The sequence below is a fragment of the Sminthopsis crassicaudata genome, chromosome 2 (genome assembly GCF_048593235.1).
Source record: "Sminthopsis crassicaudata isolate SCR6 chromosome 2, ASM4859323v1, whole genome shotgun sequence".
Classification (NCBI taxonomy): domain Eukaryota; kingdom Metazoa; phylum Chordata; class Mammalia; order Dasyuromorphia; family Dasyuridae; genus Sminthopsis; species Sminthopsis crassicaudata.
In genome coordinates, this window is record NC_133618.1 from 148,919,050 (window position 1) to 148,945,144 (window position 26,095).

Here is a 26,095-nt window from a genome sequence, read left to right on the forward strand (position 1 = left end):
AGAAAAAAGGCAACAGGAAAGACCTCTTTCCTTTAAAGGTAGGTGTTCATCGAATTGAAAGTAGTTAAGGAGTTTTCAAATGGTTTCAGTCTCTCTCTCTAACTCCTCATTTCCTGCTGCAGTCAGGGAATGAGAAGAGAAGAGAAAGAAAGAAGCTATCTTCCCTCTCTTAACAATTTAATTAAATTTGATTTGAAATTTTATTCCCCAGCCATCATTCCAAAGGTCTTTCTTGAGCTTAGAAAAGAAACCTTTAATTATTGGCAGGGGCATAGAATGCCAATCCAGAAAAATTGGAGAAAATGTGCTAAGAGCAAAAGTTCTTGGGACTGAGAAAATTAGGAGTTAGTATTGAAACGTTCCCACCTGTAAGGTTGGGTAGGAGAGTGAGAGAAAGGATATAGGCTGCTTTCCCCAGTGTGTTCATTTTGAAAGATAGGCTATTCATCTCTCCACAAGAAGCTAGGGCAAGTTTAAGCAAGTGCTCTGAGGCTAAGAAAAAAAAACCAAGAGCAGTTTTGTAGACATGAGAATGAGCATGCAAAAACATAAAAGGCTATGACAAGATCCCCTGCTCTAAGGCAAGATGACCAAATCAGAGAAACCAAGTCCCGGTTTAAAATGTATGGGACAAGCTTGCTCTCAGAGAGGGCTGGAAGCTGCAGCTCATTTAAGAGCCAGGCAAAGTTTCTAGGGTGGGTGTGGCCCACTTGTCCAGATTGCTGGTAAATTTCTGATTTAAAAGTTGGTGAAAAACTTTTCCGGAGATTTGAGAAGATAAGATTGAGTCCCCAATCTCCCGCATTGTACAGTACCCCAAGAAGGTAGGATAGGATAGGAGCAATTAAATGACAGGTTGCCAAACCATATGAGGAGGTCTGAACCAGGCCTTGATTCCTTTGCGATTCCCCTCTTTATAAGGGGGAGGGGGGGAGGAAAGACCAGAGAGAGGGTGAGGGAGAAAGAAATGCCATCTTACCGGGTGCTTCCCGAATAGCGAGGGCTCCTCTGGCCATTCCATGCTGGAACTTGGAGGAGAGACTGCTTGCCCCTGTCAGGGAGTAGCAGCCGTGGGTAGAGACATGTCTCCAAGCTCACACCAATTCAGTGACCTTTCTCCTTGTGGCTGTAGCCTGACCATCAGAGACTCCATAGTATTTAACAGTGGAGTAGAAGAAGGGCTCAAACTCGGCTCCTCTTAAGTTTCTCCAGTTATCTCCCCAGAACAAATCAAAGAGAGTGCTGGCCTGGGACCCCCCAGAGAGGTCCCCAGAAAAGCCTTGTGTCTCCTAGGTCTGGGGAGGGTATTAAAGAGACATTTCCTCTCTGGTCTCTCGGAGTTCCTGCCTGAGGGCAGGGCTTTCTGGTGAGAATTTGAGATGCAAAGGAATATCCTTTGTCTCCGGAGGGGCTGGACTGAGTGAGTTTCCTCAAGCCAAGTATCTCTGCTCAAGGAAGGATTTTAGAGGCAGAGGTGTTTCTAGATTGTGGAAAGGTAAAAGCTTCTAGTTTCCCCAAATTCTGCAGCACCTCCGTCTAGATTCTCTACAGAATAGGGAAAGAAAAAAAGTCTTTAACCTTGTCCAGAGTTCTGGATTTCTTGGTCCCACTATCTCTAAAAATAGAGTGTGACAAAAAGAGGCCTTTTTTGCCTGAAAATGCAGGTACTCTCCCTGGGAGAATACTGCCCACAGCCCAGACCCCGTCTGGGTGCTCACTACCTTTAGAGATAGGGTGAGACAAAAGAAGGAACGCAGGTATTCTTCCTGGAAGAATACTGCACCAACAGCTCAAAACCCAAATTGGTTTCAAGTGTCCAGAGTTTTGGGGTTCCGTTCGATTGCCAAATGATGTCTATTTTAGGGGTTCTGTTTGGTCAGGGAATCAAATGATGAGGTTTAGATTTAGGAAACCAAAATAAAATTAGGGTTTCTGGTGGTCAGGGAGTTAAATGATAAGGTCTAGTGGCAGGTTTGGGGTTCAGGGAACCAAATGGAGAAGTTTGGCTCCTCTGCAGCTCCTTGGATTTGGGGCAAGGGTAGGGAGTTTGGGTAACTCTCTTCTGGTGGCACAGAGGTTCTCTGTAAAAGAAGTAACAGACCTGAAAACCTAGATTGAAAGCTAGAATTTGAATTGAATTCAATGATTTCAGGACTGAGCCGACCCCATTGAGATAATAAGGGGGCAGAGTCCCTCACTGAGGCAGAGATGAAGGAGATTTTCTCCTTCAGGGATTTTCAGAGTTTCAGGTCCCCTCTTCAAAATTACTTAAAAAAGGAACTAAACTAAAACCTAAGTATTTCCAAGAAATGACGACTAGCTTAGAAATATCAATGGAAAACATAAGCAGAACAATAGAGTCCCTCATAAAAAGAATGTTTTACTTCAGGACAAAATAGCTGAAACAACCAACAAAAAATTTTGAGGATTACTCAACTAGAAAAGTTCTGGAAGCTTTTCTAGCAAGGTGAGGTATCAAGACAACAAGGCATAGAAACAAATTGAAAATGATTAGATTCTTGAAAATCACTGTATTTCAGGAAAGCCTACCAAAAAATTCTCTATAATACTTAAACATCTGCTCCAGAGAGCTCACCACATTGTTTCCAGACATTATGTATTCACTAGATTGGCATAGCCCAATGCAGCTTAGAACTCAGAGCTCAAAAAACTCTAACACTTTCAACTTTTCCCAATAGTTAGGATTACACCTCCTTAGTTACATGGTTTCCTTTCCCTGCTGCTGTGTAGTGGGCTGAAATATTACAGCAGTGTGTCTTTAAGGTTTGGACGAGGAATTTCAAGTCCAATAAGTTTACTTTCAGGTCACATGGAATGACCAAATCCTCTACCCCAAAGTAGCCATCAGCTATTTTTACAGTTGGCAGAGTGCAAAGAATATTCCCTTGGCCACAGGTCCCTTCTTTGTTGATCTTTCAAAATCTAGAAGGTAAGGCTAACTGCAACTGACCACTTTTGGTTTGGTTTTGATCTTGTACAAAGGGATGATTCTTCAAAGCCAATCATTTCATTCCCAATTATTAAGATTCAGTCACTTATTCTAAATGAGGTTCAAGAGTGCCAGTGGATATCTCCCTACTCTCCACAGAGAGCTACAAAGCCGTCAAAGGTTCCCCACCAGCAGTCATCGGGTCTATTTCAAGGAGGCTCCTGTGATCAATCCCCTTTATTTTTCTTTTCTCTCATATTCACCTCTTCCTTTTTCTTTCCCTTCCTTGATCACTTCATGCCTGATCTTTTGCAGCATTAATACAAAAATATAGCTCACATTTTAATAATACTAAGGTTAACCTAAAATGTTTTCTTTACTACAACCTTATGAAGTGGCTTGTGCAGGAATGATTGCCGCTGCTTTCCATTTCACAAATGAGGAAACAAGTTCTTAAAGGTGACATGTTCCATCTGGAGTCACACTCTAGAATCTAAGATGGATCCAAAATCAGGTCTCCTGTTTCCACGTCCTTTCACTTCATAGCCCAATCTCCCTGACTTAAAGTTCTCCCATGCAGTTTGCCTTGGACATCGCTGCCATACTGATCTTAGGACTCACCCCTGTGTCCAACAAGGGTCTTAGAGAGGAATGGAACTTCAGTCTATCCAGTCTAACCAGTGACCGGAGCAAGAATTTCCTTACCACACTGATCAAACATTTGTTTAAAGACCCTCCCAGGGAGGAGACTCATTTGGGTAAATCCAACTTTTGGAGAGTTTTAATTCTTATGTATAGGGAGAGAGAAGGAAATTCAGAAGCAAAGGTAGTGTGGCTACACAATAGCTTCAGTTTCTTCTGTAATTCTCTCTCTCTCTCTCTCTCTCTCTCTCTCTCTCTCTCTCTGTATATATATATATATATATATATATATGCTTGTTTTATTTGGTGTTTTTTCCCAAAGTTCAGAAAATAAAAGGGAAAATGGCTTAATTTTTTTTTTAATACTCTGAGGATGGAGAATGGGAGGGGTCTCGGTCCCCCGGAATTCCAGGCTTCTCCTCTTCCCTGGCAATCCGGGGCCAGGCCCGGCATCAGGTGTGGCCTGGGCAGCTGACTAACGGTAAGTTTCCCTTCTATCTCTGAGTCTCGCTTTCCCAGTCTGTAAATGGACTAGATTACAGGACAGCACCCTTCGCAGAGAGGACAGCTCCAGCTACAAACTCAAAGGACGCCGGCACCGTGGAAGTTACTATGGTGACCGAGTATTTCTTCTTTCCCCTCCCCCGCCCCCCTCAATTCTCCCCGCCCTCGCTTTTCACCTCTCCTCTAAGACCATTCCTCTTAGGCACCAAGCCGCAGTTCTCCTTACCCTTCTATTTCTCTCGGGCTCTTCCCCGGAGCTGCCTCTGTCCCGCACCCTCTCCGAGCCTGCGCAGAGAAATCCAAGACATTTTCCAGAGAAACTATAGTCCCGGATCATGGGAACTTGGACTCAATTTCCCAGAAGACATTTCGACATTGAATGGCTCAACGCCCTTACAACCCTTAGGAATCTGGGACACGAAAGCTGCTAAGGCTGCCGGGAAGTAGAGTCCGCGCGGGGCGTTAGCGTGTGCGCAGGCGTCATTCGATGTTGGACTTAGAGACCTGGACTTCTGAATACCGGCTTCTCTGAGGCCGAGGTAAATTGCGCACGTGTGTGTGGACGTGTGTGTACACATGTATGAATGTGTGTATAAGTGTTGTACGTATATATTCTTCATGGAAGCTTGTTTGGAGCCAGGGACCTGAATGTAATTTGAAGTTAATTCAGGTCGGTGACTTTTCCAAGCCACACTCAGATTTCTTTGTAAAAAAGCATTAAGTCCTGGCTCTCAGATTGGGGCTCTGTAGCCCCGAAGTCTTGCCTACCTGCATGTGTAACAAACGCCTTGCGCATGCTGCTTTCTTCCCATCCTGGCTCCCAGAAGAATGCTCTTATCCTGAGAGTTCAGACTTGGGCATAGCGATTACTTAGAAATCTACAACATGCAAAGTGTGGTTGAGGCTATAGAAATCCATAGGAGTCGAACGTGGAGAAAAGGGTCATATTAAGTAATTTTTTTTGACCGAGCTAAGCTCGACCTATCAAACCAGTAGTGAAGATATGATTTACCTAGATTTTTGCAAAGCTCTTGGCAAAGGTTATATGTGTGATGCTTGTGAACAAGACAGCTAAGTATGGATTGGATGGTGTAATATTAGGGGTCTCTGACGGAGTTTCCCAGGGATCTTCACTTGGACAATGACATTTAACATTTTAATAATTTGTAATAATGTCTGTACTTTGTATACAGTACATTTCACTTTGGTTGAAATCATGGAGATTTTTTTTCCTCTGAGAGCATCCTGCACACCATTTCCATGACAATTACATACCACAATTTATTCAACCATTGCCAAACTGATGAGTACCCCTTCAATTTCCAATTGTTTGCCCTGAGAAGAGAGTTGCTACAAATATTTTTATACATATCGGTCCTTTCCCTTTTTTTTTTTTTTTTAATCTCTTTTAGTATTCATGTCTAGTAGTATATTGTTAGGTCAAAGGATATATATGAATTTCTATCTCTTTGTGCATAGCTCATATCTTCTGAACATTTATCAATTGGAGCATAGATAATTTTTTTATAAATTTGACTCAGTTCTGTCTGTTTGAGAAATAACATATGAAAGAAACTTGTATCAAAATTCTTTTTACAATTACTATTTCTATTTCCCGCCATTTATTCTATTTTCTTTCTCCCTTTACCTGTCAATCCTCAAAAGTGTTTTGCTACTGGCCACTCCCTCCCCCTTTTTTCACCCTCCATCCCTCTTCCCATATCAAATTCCCTTCTTATTTTCCTGCACAGTAAGATAGATTTCTGTACCCATATTGAGTATGTGTGTATTTCCTCTTTTAGCTAATTTAGATGAGAGTAAGGTTCACTTAGTACCCCTTTCCTCCCCCTCTTCCCATCTACAGTACAATCTTCTCATTTTTTCTTTTTTATGGCAGATAATCTACACCATTCCACTTCTTTCTTTCCTTTTCTCCCAATACATTCCTTTCTCATTCCTTAATTTGTCTTTTTTTTATATATTATCCTTTCAGATTCAACTCACACCTGTTCTTTCTGTCTACATATACTCCTTTTAAAAAAAATATATATGTTAATAGTTTTTATTTACCAGATATATATGCATGGGTAATTTTACAACATTGACAATTGCCAAACCTTTTGTTCTAATTTTTCCCCTCCTTCCCCTCCCCCCCACACCAGATGGCAGGTTGACCAATACATGTTAAATATCTTAGTTACATATACTCTTTTTAACTGCCACAATAATGAGAAAGTTCTAATGAGTTACAAATATCTCATGTAGAAATGTAAACATATAAACCTTATGAAGTCCCTGACATTACTTTCCTGATTTCCTCTCATGCTTCTCCCTGAGTCCTGTATTTGAAAATCGGATTTTCTATTCAGCTCTGATCTTTTCATCCCAAATGCTTGAAAAATCCTGTTTCATTGAATGTCCACCTTTTCCCTTGAAGGATTATACTCAATTTTGCTGGGTAGTTGATTCTTGATTGTAATCCTAGCTTCACTGCTCTCTAGAATATTGTATTCCAAACTCTCTGGTCCTTTAATGTAGAAGCTGCTAAATCTTGTATTAGCCTAACTGCCTCCACTAGACTTGAATTGTTTCTTTCTGGATGCTTGCAATATTTTCTTCTTGACTCAGGAGTTCTAGAATTTGGCCATAATATTCCTGGGAGTTTTTATTCAGGGATCTCTGGAGATAAGTAGTGAGTGCTTTCAATTTCTATTTTACCCTCTGGTTCTAGAACATCAGGACAGTTTTCCTTGATAATTTCTTGAAAGTTGATGTCTAGGCTCCTTCTTTTTAATCATGATTTCCAGGTACACCAATAATTTTAAAATTCTCTCTCCTGGATCTATTTTTCAGGTCACTTGTTTATCTAATGAGATATTTCCTATTTTTTTATTTTTTTGATTTTGCTTTACTAAGCACCTTGATTTCTTATAAAATCATTAGCTTTTATTTACTCAATTCTAATTTTTTTCCCCCTGAGGCTGGGGTTAAGTGACTTGCCCAGGGTCACACAGCTAGGAAGTGTTAAGTGTCTGAGACCAGATTTGAACTTGGGTCCGCCTGAGTTCAGGGCTGGTGCTCTATCCACTGCACCACCGAGCTGCCCCCTCAATTCTAATTTTTAAGAAATTATTTTCCTTAGTGAGCTTTTGTACCTCCTTTACCAATTGGCTAATTTTGCTTTTTAAGGCATTTCTCCTCATTAACTTTTTGTATATCTTTTTGTACTACTCTCAATTCTTTTTGTAATTTTTCCTCTATCTCTCTTACTTGATTTTCAGAATCCTTTTTTTGAACACTTCAAACCACAAAACTGGGCCTGAATCCAATTCTTATTTTTTCTTGTAGGCTTTGGGTGTAGGACATTTAGTTTTGTTATATTCTTTTGAGTGTGTTTGATCTTCCTTATTGCTATAATAACTTTCTGTGGTCAGAAACATTTTTTGTTATCTGCTCATTTTCCTAGCCTATTACTCTGCTTTTAACTCTTTGTTAAAATAGGGTTCTGTTTCCAGAATGGGGGGTGCATTGTCCCAAGCTTCAAGGGATTTTGTGCAGTCATTTTTAGAAATATTTCTAGGGACCTGACCACAAGCTTTCTTTTCTGTCCTGGAATTGTTAGGAGTTTCCTTGCCCCACTGTAGCTGAAACATCTAGTGTGCTGCAGCAAGAGTCCTGCTTTGCTGGTGCTGAGGCTGGTGCTGAAGCTGTGCTGGCGTGGCTTCACTGGGATTGTGTGCTGGATTCCCACCTTGCTGACACAGATCTTTTCTGCTGTCCTTCCCAATTGTCTCCGGTGGTTTAGAGATCCCTAGACCTATTCTTGCTTTGCTGGCATGGGACTAGGCCTGCATTGGTGCCTTCCCTAGGCTTTCAAGCTGGCCTCCCACCCCGGAGTCACAGGTCTTTTCTGCTGACCTTCCAAGTGGGCTTTGGCTAGAAAATGTTCTACTCCTTCTTTCTGGATGTTTTGAACTCTAAATTTTGATTAGAGTTATTTATTATTTAAAGGACTTTAGAGTGGATGAGTTCCTGCCCTTACTCTTGGCTCTGCCTCAAGATATTTTGTATGTTAATATTAGCAATTAGATTTTTATTTTACTCAATTACCAGTAGCTTTTATATGTCAGGGCTTGGAAAATATAGTTAGCTATATTCTTAATTTCAATTTTCTACAAATTTGAGATCCTAATATTTTGCTTCTAAAAATTCACAGTAGAACTCTCTGTTTGCCAAACACTAGTGCTATACTGATTCTTTATGTTTGTATCTTAGGTGATTTCTTTGTTTTGGATCCTTGACTATTTACTAAGCAATTGTGGTTTATAATTTCTTAATGCTGATTTCCTCCCCCACCTCCCCTTTAACATTTTATCAGCCCTTGATCAGTGCTCCAGCCTTTGTGACTCCAGAGGATTTGTGCTCTCTCAGGGAGAAAAATAATTATACTCTTTTCTCCCCTCCCCTATTTTCCCAAAAGTCTATGCAGGCAAGAGTCTGATCCTTTTTTTTTTTTTTTTTTTTTTTTTTTTAACTTGGTTACTGATATTTATTTATTTATTTTTTTAAGTTTTTATTTACCAGACACATGCATGGGTAACTTTACAACATTGACAATTGCCAAACCTTTTGTTCTAATTTTTCCCCTCCCTCCCCCCCCCCCCAGATGGCAGATTGACCAATACATGTTAAATATGTTAAAGTATAAATTAAATACAATATATGTATACATGACCAAACAGTTGTTTTGCTGTCCAAAAAGAATCAGACTTTGAAATAGTGTACAATTAGCCTGTGATGGAAATCCAAAATACAGGCGGACAAAATTAGAGGGATTGGGAATTCTATGTAGTGGTTCATAGTTATCTCCCAGAGTTCTTTCCCTGGGTGTAGCTGGTTCAGTTCATTACTGCTCTATTGGAACTGATTTGGTTCATCTCATTGTTGAAGAGGGCTACATCCATCAGTATTGATCATCATATAATATTGTTATTGAAGTATATAACAATTTCCTGGTCCTGCTCATTTCACTCAGCATCAGTTCATGTATGTCTCTCCAGGCCTTTCTGAAATCATCCTGTTGGTCATTTCTTATAGAACAATAATATTACATAATATTCATATACCACAATTTATTCAGCCATTCTCCAATTGATGGGCATCCACGTAGTTTCCAGTTTCTGGCCACCACAAAAAGGGCTGCCACAAACATTCTTGCACATACAGGTCCTTTCCCTTCTTTAAGATCTTTTTGGGATATAAGCCCAGTAGTAACATAGCTGGGTCAAAGGGTATGAACAGCTTGATAACTTTTTGAGCATAGTTCCAAATTGCTCTCTAGAATGACTGAATGTATTCACAATTCCACTATTTGATCCTTTCTTGATCTCCAGATTCTTTAATTTCTTGCTCTACAGGGAAAACTCGGGTTCCTGAAGAAAATTCCATTCAACTTAGAAATAAAATCAAGAATACACATTTGATGGATCTTCAGATAGATTCAATACCAGGAGGGACCAAGGCCTTGATAGAAACTAGACCTACTACAGGAGATGAGATGTCCATGTTTGAAGTTAAAAATTCACATAAAAAAATTTTTCATCCCTTTCAGTATCAGGGTATCTGACTATTGTAGCCCAACAAGCTGGATTGGAAACATGATGTCCAGAGAGCAGTAAGAAGGTGGAGAATTTGATCCAAAGGCTTTTCTCATATAAAGGTAAGAATGATAAAAATTTGACCAAATAGAGGTGAAAATGATTTTTTTTTTAAATCGAGACTCAGGTAAAAGAAAAGTACCATAACTAAATCATGGTTTGTCCCTTTTCTAACTGAGTGAGCATGTTTAAGAATTCATCTGTTACTATCAAAATCAGTATAAACTGAGGCACAGAGTTCCATGCAAATTCAATTTGCTGATAAGGCTAGCCCTTTCTAATAAAATTACTAATAATTGTCTCCTCAGCAAGCCAACAATCCTTGAGTAAAGACACACAAATTATTTTTATAGACAAAAGAGGGAGCATCCAAAAACTAGAAAACAGTATTATAAATTGGAAATGTTTTCCCCATGATTAGTTACAAAGCTTATAGAATCGTAGATAAGGAAAATAATATGATTGGTTACATAGTCTGAAGCTGTACAGGCATGAGAAATGATATGATTGCTAGAAATTTGGAATGAGTGGCTAGCAACAACCCCTCCTTCATCCTATCACTAAGAAATGTTCATTGTTTTGCTCCAAAACCTAGAGAGGTTGCCTTTCTTTTTCCTTCTTAAATCTTTATATATGAAATAAAGTGAGTAACAGCTAGGATTTCTTTTTTTTTTTTTTTTTTCCTGAGGCTGGAGTTAAGTGACTTACCCAGGGTGACACAGCTAGGAAGTGTTAAGTGTCTGAGACCAGATTTGAACTCAGGTCCTCCTGAATTCAAGGCTGGTACTCTATCCACTGTGCCACCTAGCTGCCCCCTAGGATTTCTTTACCATTAAAAGTCTGTCACATTTTACTATTTTGTTTTCTTTCCCATTTCTTACCTGACAGGATTTAACCAAAAATGATGTGACATAGGGAATAATGTTTGAGGTGTTTATTAAGAAGTAATGAAAAATGATTTTCATAAGTAGTTTATTGAATCATCATAAAACAAGACTAGTCTCCTTCCATGTCTCTCTCTTTTCTTCCCCAGCCTCCAGTTCTCAGGACTCTGCCTTTTTGTAAGAGAAAAAGGACAGAAAAGGGAATAATGCCAGCATTCCTGGCTGTCAGGTACCAGGTGAATGGGGTTTTTCTCTCTCTTGAAATGGTGTCACAATTTCCAGATTATGGCAACTTTTTCCACTTTCCATGGATCTTCTCTGCTCAAATGGGGTGAGAAAAGAATATCTCTCATTAATGAGGCTCTTCCTCAGTAGGGCCCAGGGCTAGGCCCAATGACATGTGCCTTCTAACTTAGGTCACAAGCCTCTACTTTTCCCCTTCCCTGATAGAATTATTGCAGGAACACTTCCTATCAATTTCCTCTGTCTCTCCAAATGTTTTTGATTTTACCCATTTCTCTGGGATTTTCGCTTCCATGGCTGAGCAAGAATAAGTGTTTTTGTGTTTTAGGAATCAGTGACATTCAAGGATGTGGCTGTGAACTTTAGCCAAGAGGAGTGGGGACAGCTGAACCCTGCTCAGAGGGACCTGTACAGGGATGTGATGCTGGAGAACTATGGGAACCTGGTCTCACTGGGTAAGCAAGTCTGCCCAATCTTAAGAAAATGTTCCTCTGTTAAATGGGAGTGAGTTCAGAGATGGGCCTGGAGTCATTTATATTTCACTGTGGCCGTGTCTGAAGTATGGTCACATAAAAGACACAGAAACTACTTTGAAACCTTGCTGGGCTGGGATATAAATGAAGGTAACTGTTAATATTCTTCTGCTTAGGGAAAGTGGGATACTGGAGACTTTTTTTTTTTTTTTTTTTTTAAGAAATCTGAGTGTCTCCAGAATAAGAACTAGAGGAGCAGATACAGGGTACAGAAGCTTTTGGATTCAGAAGGGTGGGGGTGAAGCACTCAAAAGGAAGTGGAGGAGTCACCCATCAAGAACTGGCAGGGTGGGAAAACAAAGACATGGGGCAGAGCTCCTTGGATTATTCAGAACATCTGGTAGGCCTTAATGTGTACAGTGAAGCCAGTGTTATAGAATATGGGACAATGGGGAGAGAGGAAAAAAAAAAACAACCCAGAATTTCCTCAATCCTGGGTAGGAGAGGAAAATTGAGTTAAAAAACTTGATAGAGATGGCTGCACTACCTGTGTGTTTCACTTGTATTGGTCTCTAAACTGTGAATAGCTGTAAGTACACAAAGCAGGTTTAGAGACAAGTTTTTAGAGATCAAGCAGCAATTTAATTAATCGGTTTCAAAGTGAGGAATGCAGTTTACAAACCAGAATCTCTCCTGGGAAGGAGACCTTGTTTCAGTAAAGGTAGATATTTTATACACAAAGCATAAGTGGAAGGGAGGGGGAAGATGGATTACAATACAGTCATTCCCAGGTTTTTAGCAGTTTCCCACAACAAGCCCACAAGTGGAAGACAAAACAATTTTTTTGAGTGTTTCAAATCTTGAGGGTCGTAACCACCCCTTCCCCAGGGCACAGAACCACAGTTCTGTGACAGAAAGAGTTTTCTGTAGTTCTCAATTTCTGTAGTTCTCGATTTGCTTCACTTTTCATACACAGGTACAGAACAGCACAAAATTATAGCCATTGTCAGAATGATTGATAATCTTAAGCTACATTGTGAGTTTCTGACTCCCAAGCCAGAAAAAGGAACTTTAAGAATCCTAATTAATATGTTCATTACACATATATCAGTTAATATGAAAATCATAATTTTCTTTCCTAGAGCTCAGGATAAGTAGAAAGACCAAGGTATTATAAAGAGTTAATGAGTGTTTATGAGTATGTTTGCATTTATGATTTCTGGGATAGGTCTGTGTTTTTGGACAAAGTTCTGTGATCATTGCTAAGGTACAAAGTCTTGGTGAGCCTCAGTTTCCACATTTCTGAAGTGGGGATAATTCCTATCATATTGACTTCATAGGTTTATAATAACATTGTGACAAACAGTGTCATTCATATAAATGTTGGCTGATACTGACATTTCCTTTCCACCATTAGGACGTCCCATATCTAAACCTGATGTGATTTTCCAGTTGGAACAAGGCAGAGAGCCAGGGTTTCTTGATCTGCCAAGAGCTATAGAGAGAGAATTGCCAAAAAATTCTTTGCTGGGTGAGTGATTAAGAACCAGAAATAAAAAAATCACTGGAAATATAGCATATCAGTTTGGTAAGATGGCTGTTTTCAGTGATGTTGAGACCTACTACAACTACAACTACAGTTGTTATTGACATGAACAACCAATGCAGGAAAGCTGTCTCCTTTCTTTCCAATCATCTTTTCCTCAGTTGGGATTTCCTCTCCTTTCCTTGTTTCCTCTTTTTGACAGTATTTTACTGTCTACTAGCACATCCTCTCAATTTTCCTTTTCTTGGCCCTATCTCCCTTACTAAAATTTCATTTTTCTGGATTCCCTCATGTAATTCATTCTTTGCCCTTCCTACTTATTAGATTGCTCCACATAACACACTGTTCTAGTGACTTTTCCCACAGTCCTGGATTTCATGTTTGCTGCTCACTTTGCTCACTGCTACATGTACTAGAAAAAGCTAGTCACTTTTTTCAAGAAAAGAGCAGAGTGTCCCACACCCATTTTTGTTTCATGCTTCCTATACTCTACTTGTTTAGGTGTCTTGGTGGCATTATTTTCAGTTTCATTATCCTTCCTATTGGAACTTTTTTTTTCCTTTTCTTTTCTTTTCTTTTTTTAACAGACCAGAAAACAGATTATAGTTGTGTTTTCTCTTAGTTTCAGACTGGAAAAGTTGTTGTGAGACCCAGGAATCATCTCCAAAGCAGAAAATTTCAGAAGTAGAATCATTAGGAACATTAATGGACTCTGAATGTAGAATTCATATACCTACTAGCACATTGGATAGGAAGAAGGAAAACTCTGAAGGGGAGACATTCCTTTCCCATGAGAGAGATTCTAGGCAACTGTTAATTATTCCCTCTAAAATCACCACTAAGGAGCAAGCCCAACAATACGGCCAATGTGGAGAAGCTATTGGCTGTTCAGCTATTACTCGGCATCAGAGAAGTCATACTGGAGAGAGTTCTTACGAATGTAATGAATGTGGGAAAATCTTTAGCTGGAAATGTAATCTTACACGACATCTGCTAACACATACTGGGAAAAAACCTTATAAATGTAAGGAATGTGGAAAATCCTTCTTGAACCATTCTTACCTTACTTCTCATAAGCGAATTCATACTGGAGAGAAGCCCTATGAATGTGGTGAATGTGGGAAAGCTTTCTCTAAACATTCATCCCTTACTGAACATGAACGAATTCATACTGGAGAGAAGCCTTATCAATGTAACGAATGTGGAAAAGCTTTTAGACATAGAAGTGCTATTATGAGACATCATATGACTCATACAGGAGACAGTCCTTATAAATGTAGTGAATGTAGGAAACCATTCTTAAACCCTTCATCCCTTATGGTTCATGAAAGAATTCATACTGGAGAGAAGCCCTATGAATGTGATGAATGTGGAAAAACCTTTGCTAGGCATTCATCCCTTTCTCTACATCAGAGGATTCATACTCAAGAGAAGTCCTATGGATGTGATGAATGTGGAAAAAGCTTCTTTGACTTTTCATCACTTACTCGACATCAAAAAACCCATTCTGGAGAGAAACCATATTTATGCAGTGTGTGTGGAAAAACTTTTTGTAGCAAGGCATCTATCATCCAACATCAGCGACGTTATGCTAGAGAGTAATCCTGAGAATATATATGATGTCTTGAGCAAAATTTCAATTAGATTTATCACTTTGTTAAAAGCCAAAGGGTCAAGTTAGTACAAAATTGGTGCTACCTAAAAGAGATCTTTTCATATGTACTTCCCCTAAGCCTCTATGGTTTCCCCTAAGCAATGATGGTTTTAAAAAGAAAAATTCAATATTAGAAAGCCTGTGGGAAAAAAAAAAGGCATGTTGTAACATTATTGATAGAACCATGAATTGTTTCCTCTTTTTGACAGCATTAGATAATATCTACAAAATTTTATATCTTTTGAATAAGTCATTCAGTACCAGAACTATATCCTAGGAATGTTAAAATTGATGGAGGATGGGGTGGAGAGGAGGAAAAGAAGAGCCTATCTTTACAAAACTATTCATAGTACATTGGGAAATTTAGTGTATTATAGTATTGGACTATTATTGCAGGATCAGAAGTGACTAAGCTGTGCATATATATATATATGAGTAACAATAAAATCCATAAAACATTTAAAGGGTGGAGAGGAATGGAAATAAGATTATTTTGATATCAATAGACACATTTTAAATATTTTAAAATTGCCTATGTTTGAATTTTCTTGAATGGTTTATTTGAATGTTTTTATTGATAACTAAATTTTTTATTTTAAATTTTATATATACAGGTTAGTGTTTTATTATTTCAATGGATCTGTTATTCTATTAATGTGGGTACTCTGTCTAACAGTACAGATTATCATCTCTGTTTGCTTTACATTTTTTTCCCCATTCCTGTCCAAGTCTTTTTCATTTCTTTAGATTTTCTTTAGATAAAACCCAATTCAAGTGATGGAGGCTTCCTCTAGGTCTCTTGACATTTAGTTACCAATACAGCAGGTAGATGCCCAACTGTTATCCCTTGTATTTTCTATATGACTTCCTCATTCTTCTTGTAATTCATATCTGTGACAGACAATATCTTATACATGGCTTTTCTTATCTAATTTTGCATTAGTAAGATGTTGAAGTCTACTATCTCCATCATTTGTGTTTTCGTTGCCCATAATATGGCCTTCAGTTTTGATTCCAGATGTTTTCACAGAATCACAGAGTTTGGGAACTGGAAGAGATTTAACCATTTAGCCCAATGAAAGGGATTTGTACTGTAATGTACCCAAAAAATGGTCATCCAGCTATTTATGGAAGACCTCTAAGGAGGCAAAATTTACCACCTTTCTAAGGCCATTCTTTTTTCAGACACTATCTTAATATTGTTAGGCAGTTTTTCCTGACTTCAAGGCTAAATAAATATGTCCCATCATTTCGGTTTCTATCCATTCTTCCTAGTTCTCTTCTTTAGGCCAAATAAAGCTCCTTCTCTTGATGATAATCCTTCATATACTTCAATACAGTTATAATTTACCCCCAACTCTTCTCCAGACTAAACATGCCCTTTTTCTTCAATTGATTCTCATATGGTATAAACTCAAGGTCCTTCATCTTGGCTGTCATTATAAATTCTCCAGTTTATCAATATCTTAATTAAGGTGGTGTTTAGAATGGAACACAATATTCTGAGTGAAATATGATGAGATCAGAGTACAGTGCACCCATAATTACATTTAATTTTATTCCTAGAAGTTATGTCCTTCTTAAATGGAACCAAAGATCACATTAGTTTCATTGACTATTGAATCACACAATTACTGAAACTAAAGTTTTGGTCTACTAAAATCCCCAGATCTTTTTTAGACCAACACTTTTCTATCCATGTCTTCCCCATCTTAAACTTATGAAGTTGGGAATTGTTTTGTATTCAAGTATAAGAATTCCTATTTATCCCTATTGGATATCGTAGCATGTACAGCCTAATACTATATGGCCTGGGGATTTAAAAAAAACCTTCTGGTATTTTATTTTTTCAAATACATGTAAAGATAGTTTCCAACATTTCTTTTTGTAAGACTTTGTGTTCCAAATCTTTCTCCCTCTTTACTACTCCCCTCTCTAAGACAGCAAGCAATCTGATATAGATTAAATATGTACAATTCTTTTAATTATATTTCCATATTTGTCATATTGTGCAAGAAAAATGAGACCAAAAGGGAAAAAATCTCAAGAAAGTAAAACAACAAAAAAGGTGAAAATAACTATCCTTTGATCCATATTCAGTCTCCATAGCTCTCTTTTCTGGATGTGGATGGCACTTTCCATCCCAAGTCTTATATACCTTTCCCTTCTTTAGTATTTCTTTGGGATATAAGCCCAGTAGTGGAATGGCTTATATTCTTACAAATTTGAGTCCATTCTCTAAATAATTTAGAAATAAATTAGAAATTTATCAAAAATGCTGGTTTAAATTTTTTTCCCCCCAGCTTTCTGCTTGTAATCTTTAGCCTGGGGATTTTTAACCTTTTGTGTGTCATAGACCCATTCACAGAGTCATGTTTTTAAATTTATAAATGAAACAGGATTACCAAGGAAGTCAGTTATGGTGACATGTAATCTATAATCTCTATTACTGTTTAGAGAGTGAGTCTGGTGGGTTTGCTTGAGTTGAGGACTTCTTAACTGTAGTAGAGCTTAAACTTTTTGATGTTCCACAACAATGTGGCAAACCCCTAAGCTACCAAAGAAGAAAAAAATCAGGTCATGTTGGAAAAATAGAAGGTTAAAGTGTCTGTGCTGATAAATATTGGCCCCTGTGACTTGCCACTTCAAGCCTAGGTGAAATAGGGAAACCCAGTCTCCTCTTTCCTCCTCAAAAACTGGTTACAAAAAGAAACCAATCATATTGAAATATTTATCAAAAAATAAAAGTTCATTTTTCTCAAACTAAGAACCTGCTGATGCCCCCAGTTATTTTTTTGACTCTAGTATTTGACCAGAGAAATACAAAGGCAGTCTTCTACTTTTGCCATCCTTTTTACTGTAATATCCCTTTGATTTGAAAGGCATCTGGTAAATACATTCTTATCAGCATTTGTTAGGTGTACATTAGCTCTTCTAGGATTTCTTCAACTCTGCCTTATAAGAAATGATCCAGAAACTCAAATCTGTTTCTCAAGTACCACCTTAGTTGTTTCCCAATTAAATTTTCTTTTTCATTGGCTTCAATGGTTAATAAAAAGGAAAACACAATTTGTGCCTCTATGATCTCGTTCCTTGCCCAAGACTTAATAATTGTTGGCAATGGTTTTTTGGAGTTGTTGTTTGTGTATCACCAGAGGTGGATAGATTTCATCCATTTTAATAAGTATTTAATAAGCACAAATTGTAGATATGTGGAAGACAATGGAGCTTCCTGTTGTTATCAGTACACCTGATCACCAAGTGCTATCACTCTTCTTCCTCTGCCCCTTTTTTGAAGGTCTTTTACTTAATAGTTTCTGTAGCTCTATGAGAGCATCCAATTGTCTTTAGGATAAGCCTCAACATTTTTTTTTTCTGATTAAACATTTCTCCCTTAGCTTCTCTTCAAGCAAAACAAATTCCTATATTGCACCATAAAAAGATATATCTGTTTCTGCATCTTGAACCCATCATCCATTTACCAGGACATAAATAGTATTCATCATTATTCTTTGGATTCATGTTTAATCATTGCATTGATCAGAGTTCTTAAATCTTTCAAAGTTACAATATAGCTGTTATTGTATAACTTGTCCTGATTCTACTTACTTTGCTTTCTCAGTTTACAGAAGTCTTTCAGGTATTTTTTGAAACCATCTCTCCTTTATTTTAATTTTTTAAGGCAAAATAGTTTTCTATTATGTTAAAATGCTCTAATATGTTTAGACATTCTCCAAATAATGGGTATCTTCTTTGTTCTTTGTCATTACAAAAACAAAACAGAACAAAAAACCTACTTAAATCTTTTTAAACATATGGGTCTTTTTCTTATTTCTTTGCTTCTCTGCATATATGCCTAGAAGTTTTATTATTATGTCAAAGGGTATGCACAATTTAGTAGCTTTCCAAAATTATTGCACTAATTCACAGGTCTGTAAGCAGTGCATTAATATACTTTACTAAACACCTCTAGCAGTTGTCATCTTTCGTTTTTTGGTCCACTTTGCCACATTGGATCTTTTTTTTGAGCTCTCAGTGGCCTTTCCCTTCCCTTTCTTCTCTGTGTAACATTTCTATTCTTTATTATCCAAACAAAAATCAAGTTTTCCCCCCTCTTTCTTTTTCTCCATTGAAGTTTTATTTCCTTTTTCTTGGGAACCTATTGTTATCCCTTACAATTTGCAGAGTAGAGAAGTATTCTTCCAATCCCTTCACCTCTTCTAAGAGGAAGATCTTCCTATATTTAAAACATAAATTATAGCTACTAGACTATGACAGAAATACAAGCATGACATACTCAATAAAAATCACTTTACAATTTCTCCTCTTCAGAATAGATTTTCAGCCATGATTTTTAAAACTATCTGTGGTGTTTACACCTTAACCCTAATGATCTGGTTAAAAGTTTTAAAAATTCTTAAAGTTAAGACTTTAAATAACCAATTTGCTTCATCTACTAAACTATTCTATCAATTTACTTACTCCTCTCTTTGTTCCACTTCTTTCTTTTTATTTACAATATTTGTCTCCCCAGCTTTTTATCTTGAGTTAATCTTTTCATGTTCCTCTCCCTGGTTCTCCCTAAATTTATGTCATCTTTAATTGTCTTTGATCTTGCTACTCTTATAACCTAGATATAGAGTATGTGATGCGGGTGTAGCCCCCTTTAAGATTCCTTGTACCTTTGATTTACAAGATCAATATCTGAGCCAGTTTGGGCCTGTACCCAACCCCCAACTATCTGCTCAGGTTCCCCCAAAACAGTTTCTTATTTATCTGAAAAGCCCATCAAAAATCTGGCCTCCCAGGAATCAACCTGAGCTCCGCTCATATGCTTCTAAACAGCAAAGGTAGAATCATCTTTTTTCCTGTACCCCAATCCTACCACTAGACGGATGAGGTCTAGGGAACCTCAAAATGATTAGGTAACATGAACCCGATTAATTGAGGTCTAGTGGCAGGATTCGGGGTACAGGAAGTCACATGGAGCTCCCCTGCAACCCCCTTAGGATTGGGCGCAAGGATACAAAGTTAAGTCAGGTCTAGTGGCGGCGAGAATCCCCTGTAAATGAATTTACAGGCCGAAAACCTAGATGGGTAAAAAAATGTTTATTGCTAGGTTTGGAAGCAAGGTTAAAGTCTTGTTAGTAAAAGACATTAGACAGAGGAAGATACACGCCAAAAGCGGCGGGGACAGAGCATCTCTGATGCAAGCAGGTTTCTCTGAAAAGTCTTACTTGACGTTTCTCATAGCTCAATGATATTCTATCACATTAATTAACCACAACTTGATTAGCCATTCCCTAATAGGCTAGGCATCTCCTTACTTTCCAGTTCTTTGTCACAAAAAGAGCTGCTTGCTCTTGCACTTTTAAAGTACCTACTGTATACCAAGCACTGTGCTAAAAGCACTAGTAACATAAAAAGGAAGAAAAGACAGTCCCTGACCTTGAGTAGTAGCTCACAGTCTTGTGGTACCTATTTCCCCCTAATTTTTTCTGGAAGCTTCATATTTATTGTTTTTGCTACAAACATTTTTGTTTGTCTTTTCCCCTTATTTGTGATTTTGGGAATACAGACCCAGTTGTGACACTGCTGGATCAGTATGCACAGTTTGATAAGAGTTTAATAGTTTAAAAGCCCTTTGGGCATACTTTCAAAATGACCTTCAGAATAGTTGGATCAGTTCACAACTCCACCAATAATGCATTAGTGTCCTGGTTTTCCCATATGCCCTCCAATATTTATCATTACTTTTTCCTGTCATTTTAGCAAATCTGAGAGGTGTGTGGATTTACTTCAGAGTTGTCTTAATTATGTTTCTCTAATGAATAGTGATTTAGAACATTTTTCATATGACTTTAGATGGCTTTAATTTCTTAATCTGAAAAATTGTCCATTCATATCCTTTGACCATTTGTCAACTGGTGAATTGTTGGGAATCTTTAGGGTTAATATCATGTTGATCTGAGTGAAAGCAGACTTGCTCCAGCTGTAGCTGTGATGCACTCATATCTTGGCTCAGGATATGGGGTTTTGTCCTGTCCCAGGAACTGGGAACATTATTTTAATCTTATTCTTAAGTACATTAGACACTTGAAGAATGACTTTGACATTAAACATTAACTATGATATTAAAGAAGAAATGAGAAAAACGAGTCTTATGAAAAATAATTTGGGGAAGCAAGATTGTTCTACATTTACCTGGAAAAGTACAGGAAACAAGTCCAAAAAACAGTAAGAGTCTGTTGTAGGTTTTGAAACTAACTCTTCATTAAGACATTACTGTGGGCTCACCAGTTCTGTTAGAGGCAGACCTGTTCAAAGCTTGATAAAGGATTCCTATAATTGAAAGCAAGTGTAAACTCGGCTATATGATAGACCAAAGACATATATTTGAACCTAAGTCAAGAAAAGGCATTCCACTATAAATCAAAGACATTTAGGAGAGAAGTACTGAAGACATTGGTATAATAATTTCTGCTCTGATGAATATCACACCTGTTTATAATTCTGTCGAAGATGCCAAAGTCCAGGTCTAACTATTTGCATTTCAGTGGTTAGATTTGTTGTTAGAGCAGATACAGGAATATCAGAGTGGGTTGTGTATTGACTCTAAAAGCATTGGAAACATATAAATCTGACTCAGATCAATATATTTGAAGACTTCTTAGCCTATCTTCCACCTGGCCCTTGGTTTTTATTTCACTTTTGGTCACTCATTGGAGCTGGATTTCAATACTTACCTTCTTTATTATAACACAGTTTATAAGCTTTAGCCTTGTAACTAATAAATAGAGTTCAGCATGAGCTACCCACCTGGCCCAGTTTCTTCTTTCACAATACCACTCATGCCTTTGTTCCAGGCAACAGCAAATGACTTGTAATTTTTTTTTTTTAAATCACAGCTTACATTTATTAAGATTTAAGATGTGCAAAGCACTTTCTTACAACCTGGTAAGGACAAGAATATTATCTCCATTTTACAGATGAAGAAACTGAAACTTTGATAGATTGTGATTGCTTCACAATCTAATTCATTCAGTACTGTATTATCAGCCCAAAGAAGGCACAGCATATTATTTCTCATAGTAATATTAAGTGAATAGAATACAACTCCTCTTTTCTGTCCTTTTTTCCCCATTTTTTCCAACATTCACTCTTGCAAAAGCTTGTGTTGCAAAATTTTCTCCTCCCACTTCTTATCCCCTCCCATAGACAGCAAACAATTCAAGATAGCTTAAACATATTCAATTCTTTTAAACATATTTCCATGTTCATCATGCTATGGCAAGAAAAATAAGATCAAAAGATGAAAGAAAAAAAGCAGCCAAATAAACAACAAAAATAAGGTGAAATACTTTGCTTTGATCCATATTCAGTCTCCATAGTTCTCTTTCCGGATGCAGAGACTTTTTATCCCAAGTCTATTGGAATTGCTTTGAATCACCTCATTGCTGAAAAGAGTCGATCATCACATAACCCAGTTATTACTGTGTACAATGTTCTCTGGGTTCTATTCACTTCATTTAGCATCAGTTTATTTCAATCTTTTCAGATTTTTCTGAAATCATTCTGTTCATCATTTCTTATGGAATGATAATATTCCATGATAAATTTATATACCATAATTTATTTAGCCCATTTCTCAACTAATGGACACACATTCAATTTCCAGTTCCTTGCCATTACAAAAAGGGCCACTACAAACATTCTTGCACATGTGGGTCCTTTTCTTTCTTTCTTTTTTTTTTTTTTTTTAATGATCTCTTTGGGATACAGGCCTAGTAGAAACACTGCTGGATCAAAGGGTATGCAGATTTTGGGGCATAGTTCCAAATTGCTCTCCAGAATGGTTGGATCAGTTCACAATTCCACCAACAATGTATTAGTGTCCCAATTTCCCCACATCTCTAGTATTTATCATTATCTTTTCCTGTCATCTTAGCCAATCTGAAAGGTGTGACATGGTACTTTAAAGTTGTCTTAATTTGTGTTTCTCTAACCAATAGTGATTTAAAACATTTTTTCATATGACTAGAAATGACTTTAATTTCATCATCTGAAAATTGTCTGTTCATACCCTTTGACTATTTATCATTTGGAGAATGGCTTGTATTCTTATAAATTTGAGTCAGTTCTTTATATATTTTAGAAATGAGGCCTTTATCAGAAACACTGAATGGAAAATTTCCCCCTAAACTTTCTGCTTCCTTTTAAATCTTGTCTGTTTGGTTTAGTTCGTACAAAACCTTTTTAATTTAATGTAATCAAAGTTATCCATTTTGCATTTCATAATGTTCTCTAGTTCTTTGTGGATAAATTCCTTCCTTCTCCATAGACCTGAGAGGTAGATTATCCCTTGTTCTCCTAATTTGCTTATAGTATCATCTTTCATGTTGATAAATTATGAACTCGTTTTGACCTTATGGTGGCATAGAGTCAATGCCTCCTTTTTACCATAATATTTTCTAGTTTTCCCAGCAATTTTTGCCAAATAGTGAGTTCTTATGCCAACAGCTGGAGTCTTTGAGTTTATCAAACACTAGATTACTATAGTCATTGACCATGGAGTCTTGTGAACTTAGTCCATTATGCTGATCCACTACTCTATTTCTTAGCTAATACCATATGGTTTTGATGACCCCTGTTTTATAATATAGTTTTAGGTCTGGTATAGGTAGGCCACCTTCCTTTGCATTTTTTTTTCATCAATTCCCTAGTAATTATTTTTTCCCCTGAGGCAATTTGGGGTTAAATGACTTGCCCAGGGTCACACAGCCAGAAAGTGTCTGAAATTAGATTTGAACTCAGGTCCTCCTGATTTCAGAGCTGATACTCTATTCACTTCACCACCTAGCTGTGAATTTTGTTTTATTATTATTTATTATTTTATTATTTTTCCTAGCTCTATAAAGTAATTTCTTGCAGTATAGTATGACCACTTAAGTCATTGGAGGCACAAACATTTGGGGGGGGACTTTTCATGTAGTTGTCACCTCTGCCATGCTGGGGTGGGTTACTGTGACAAGGCCAAACAAGCATGGAATGCCTTTAGTTAACTACCTATAATTTCTTGCAGTATAGAATTAGTAGATTTAGGTAAAAATTGTCATTTTTATTATATTACCTAGGCATGAGCACGTGATATTTTAATTGTATAAATCTAACTTTATTTCTGTGAAAAGTATTTTGTAATAGTGTTACTCTTTACCTACTCTAATTACTTCAATTTCCTTTTCTTCTTTTATTGCAAAAGCTAACATTTCTAATACTATATTGAATAGTAGGGATAATAATGGACAACCTTGTTTCCACCCTATCTTATTGGGAATGCTTCTAGTTTATCTCATTACATATAATGCTTGTTGATAGTTTCAGATAGATGGTATTTACCATTTTAAGAAAAACTTCATTTATTTCTGTGCTCGCTAGTGTTTTTAATAGGGATGGGTATTGTATTTTGTCAAATGTTTTTTCACTGCTTTAACTGAGACAATCATGTGATTTCTACTTAGTTTGGTTATTGATATGATCAATTATGCTTAAAGTTTTTCTGATATTGAACCAGCCTTGCATTTCTGGTATAAATCCTATTTGGTCATTGTGTATTATCCTAGAGATAAGTTGCTATAATCTTTTGGCTGATATTTCATATAGATTTTCCTTCTAGGGTTCTCTAAGTATAGCATCATATCATCTGCAAAGAATGATAATTTGGTTTCATGATCTACTCTAATTCCTTTAATTTTTTCCCTCTCTTATTGATAAAAATAACATTTATAATACTATATTGAATAGTAATGGTGATAGTGGATAATCTTGTTCTTCATCATTACATATGATGCTTGTGGATAGTTTTAGATAGATGCTACTATCAGTAGTAATTAAAAAGTCCATGGTTCCCTTCAATGAACTGGATCCCAGATCTTCCTCATGATCTGAGATTCCCTCCTCCTTGGACAGCCCTATTTTTATAGGACTAGATGTCCAGTCATTCAAGAATAGTTATACCAAATACACAGTAATTCCATTGATTGACATTTGATGCATAAACTAAAACAAAATAATATGTCAGTCAGTTCACAAGTTTGGTGAAGCAAGGAATATCTTCACATACAATGGACAGGCTTCTCCTTGGTGTGGGCAGGAGGAAATGGTACAAGCTATCACAGTCAGGGTTTTAAGTGGACCAATTACTTGTCCAACAGAAGCAACCATTTGATGACCACTTAAGTCACTGGAGGCACAAACATTTGGGGGGACTTTCCATGTAGTTGTCACCTCTGCCATGCTGGGGTGGGTTACTGTGACAAGGCCAAACAAGCATGGAATGCCTTTAGTTAACTTCCTATAATTAAACAAGTGAACTTAGAATCTCTTGCCCACAGCTCTGGGATCTTACATGATATATTTGATATGATTCTATCAAGTCCATTAATTCTCATGGACATGGAGAAGGGGGTTTAAGTGAATTATTTCTTACAGCTCTCTCTTCCCGGGAGAACAGCTACGTCCCTGCAAGAAGGAATCATTTTTGTCTTGCATAAACATGCCAGGAACATGCTACAACAGTGGTTTAGGACTGAATGTAAGGAAACAGGGGGAGCTGATGATACACCAGATGGGGACGCCAGAATTTGGTCTCTAACTCAGTCCGATCCTGAGGTTCTGTGGCTGCTCTCCAAGAACGCCTGCAAAGACTAGCGGCTCCATTTGGTCTATGTCCTTTCTCTTGTGACCCTCTCAAATTTCTTCCCCCACAATATTTAGTCACTCAAATAAGATTTTCCCCCCAAAATCAGCAATACCAATTTAAAAAAATATTGCTTTCTTAAAAAAAAAAAACAAAAAAAAAAACCATCACCACGTATTTCTACTTTTATTTCTTCCTAGAGAGCCATCCCTTATAATAAAAATGATGGAAAAGGATTCCATAAAACAAACGAGTGTGTGTGGGTGAATCTGACGTCACATTCCACATCCCGGCCTTTTCCCAGAAGCGGGGAGGAGGTGTTCGGTGGTGACAAGGTGGCACGGTTCACTCGGGGTTTGCTGAGGTTCTCCCCACGCCCCCACCTCCCCGCTCCCCTCCCCCCGCTTTATCCCTGTGCTCCCGGCATCGGGCTGCTCAGAGCGCCCTTCCCCATTCCCCCCGCAAGCTCCGGGGCACAGCCCCCGGGGTTATGTCTCTGCGCTCTCTCTCCGCAAAGACCTTTTTGGGGCTACGCCACTCGCCCGAGGCCATGGGAATTCCGCGGCAGCCCCTCCTTCGGAAGAGATACGGACGCTCCGCCTCCATCTCCCGAGCGGGGTCGCACGGGTTGTTTTTCCCTTTCTGAGTCTCAGTTTCCTTCTCTAAAACGACCAATCCGGCTCTTAGGGGAGGGGCAAGGTGACACCTCCAGCTCCCTTCCCATTTCCGCTCCTCCATTCCGGGCCGAGCTTTGAGGGGGTGCGGGTGGAATCTGCGCCTACATTTCCCAGAAGGCACAGGGCCATGCGGCCTGGAGCTAGCCTCATTTCCCAGAATTCTTTTCGA

The 26,095-nt window shown here is 37.9% G+C and overlaps 1 protein-coding gene across 3 annotated transcripts; it reads left to right on the forward strand.

Annotated features, from left to right (window-relative positions):
• Nucleotides 1-3,958: 3,958 nt before the first annotated feature.
• LOC141555065 (uncharacterized) lies at nucleotides 3,959-25,565 on the forward strand. Of its 3 annotated transcripts, none has more exons than XM_074287644.1 (6): nucleotides 3,959-4,635; nucleotides 9,708-9,815; nucleotides 10,787-10,873; nucleotides 11,209-11,335; nucleotides 12,771-12,884; nucleotides 13,522-25,565. In XM_074287644.1, the coding sequence occupies exons 3-6, from the start codon at nucleotides 10,844-10,846 to the stop codon at nucleotides 14,499-14,501; spliced, it is 1,251 nt and encodes a 416-aa protein (XP_074143745.1). In that variant the 5' UTR covers nucleotides 3,959-4,635; nucleotides 9,708-9,815; nucleotides 10,787-10,843; the 3' UTR covers nucleotides 14,502-25,565. The 3 variants fall into 3 exon arrangements, with proteins under 3 accessions (XP_074143745.1, XP_074143746.1, XP_074143744.1); XM_074287645.1 differs by having other exon boundaries at nucleotides 3,960-4,635; nucleotides 10,787-10,866; XM_074287643.1 differs by lacking the exons at nucleotides 3,959-4,635; nucleotides 9,708-9,815 and having other exon boundaries at nucleotides 10,460-10,873.
• The last annotated feature ends 530 nt before the right edge of the window (nucleotides 25,566-26,095 follow it).

What these genes read in the sequence shown, in the direction of transcription:
- LOC141555065 (XM_074287643.1), top strand. Translation starts at nt 10,763, where the DNA reads ATGTCTCTCTCTTTTCTTCCCCAGCCTCCAGTTCTCAGGACTCTGCCT. An exon ending in TGGGAACCTGGTCTCACTGG is followed by an intron (nt 11,336 to 12,770) that starts GTAAGCAAGTCT and finishes TTCCACCATTAG; the next exon opens with GACGTCCCATATCTAAACCT. An exon ending in GCCAAAAAATTCTTTGCTGG is followed by an intron (nt 12,885 to 13,521) that starts GTGAGTGATTAA and finishes GTTTTCTCTTAG; the next exon opens with TTTCAGACTGGAAAAGTTGT.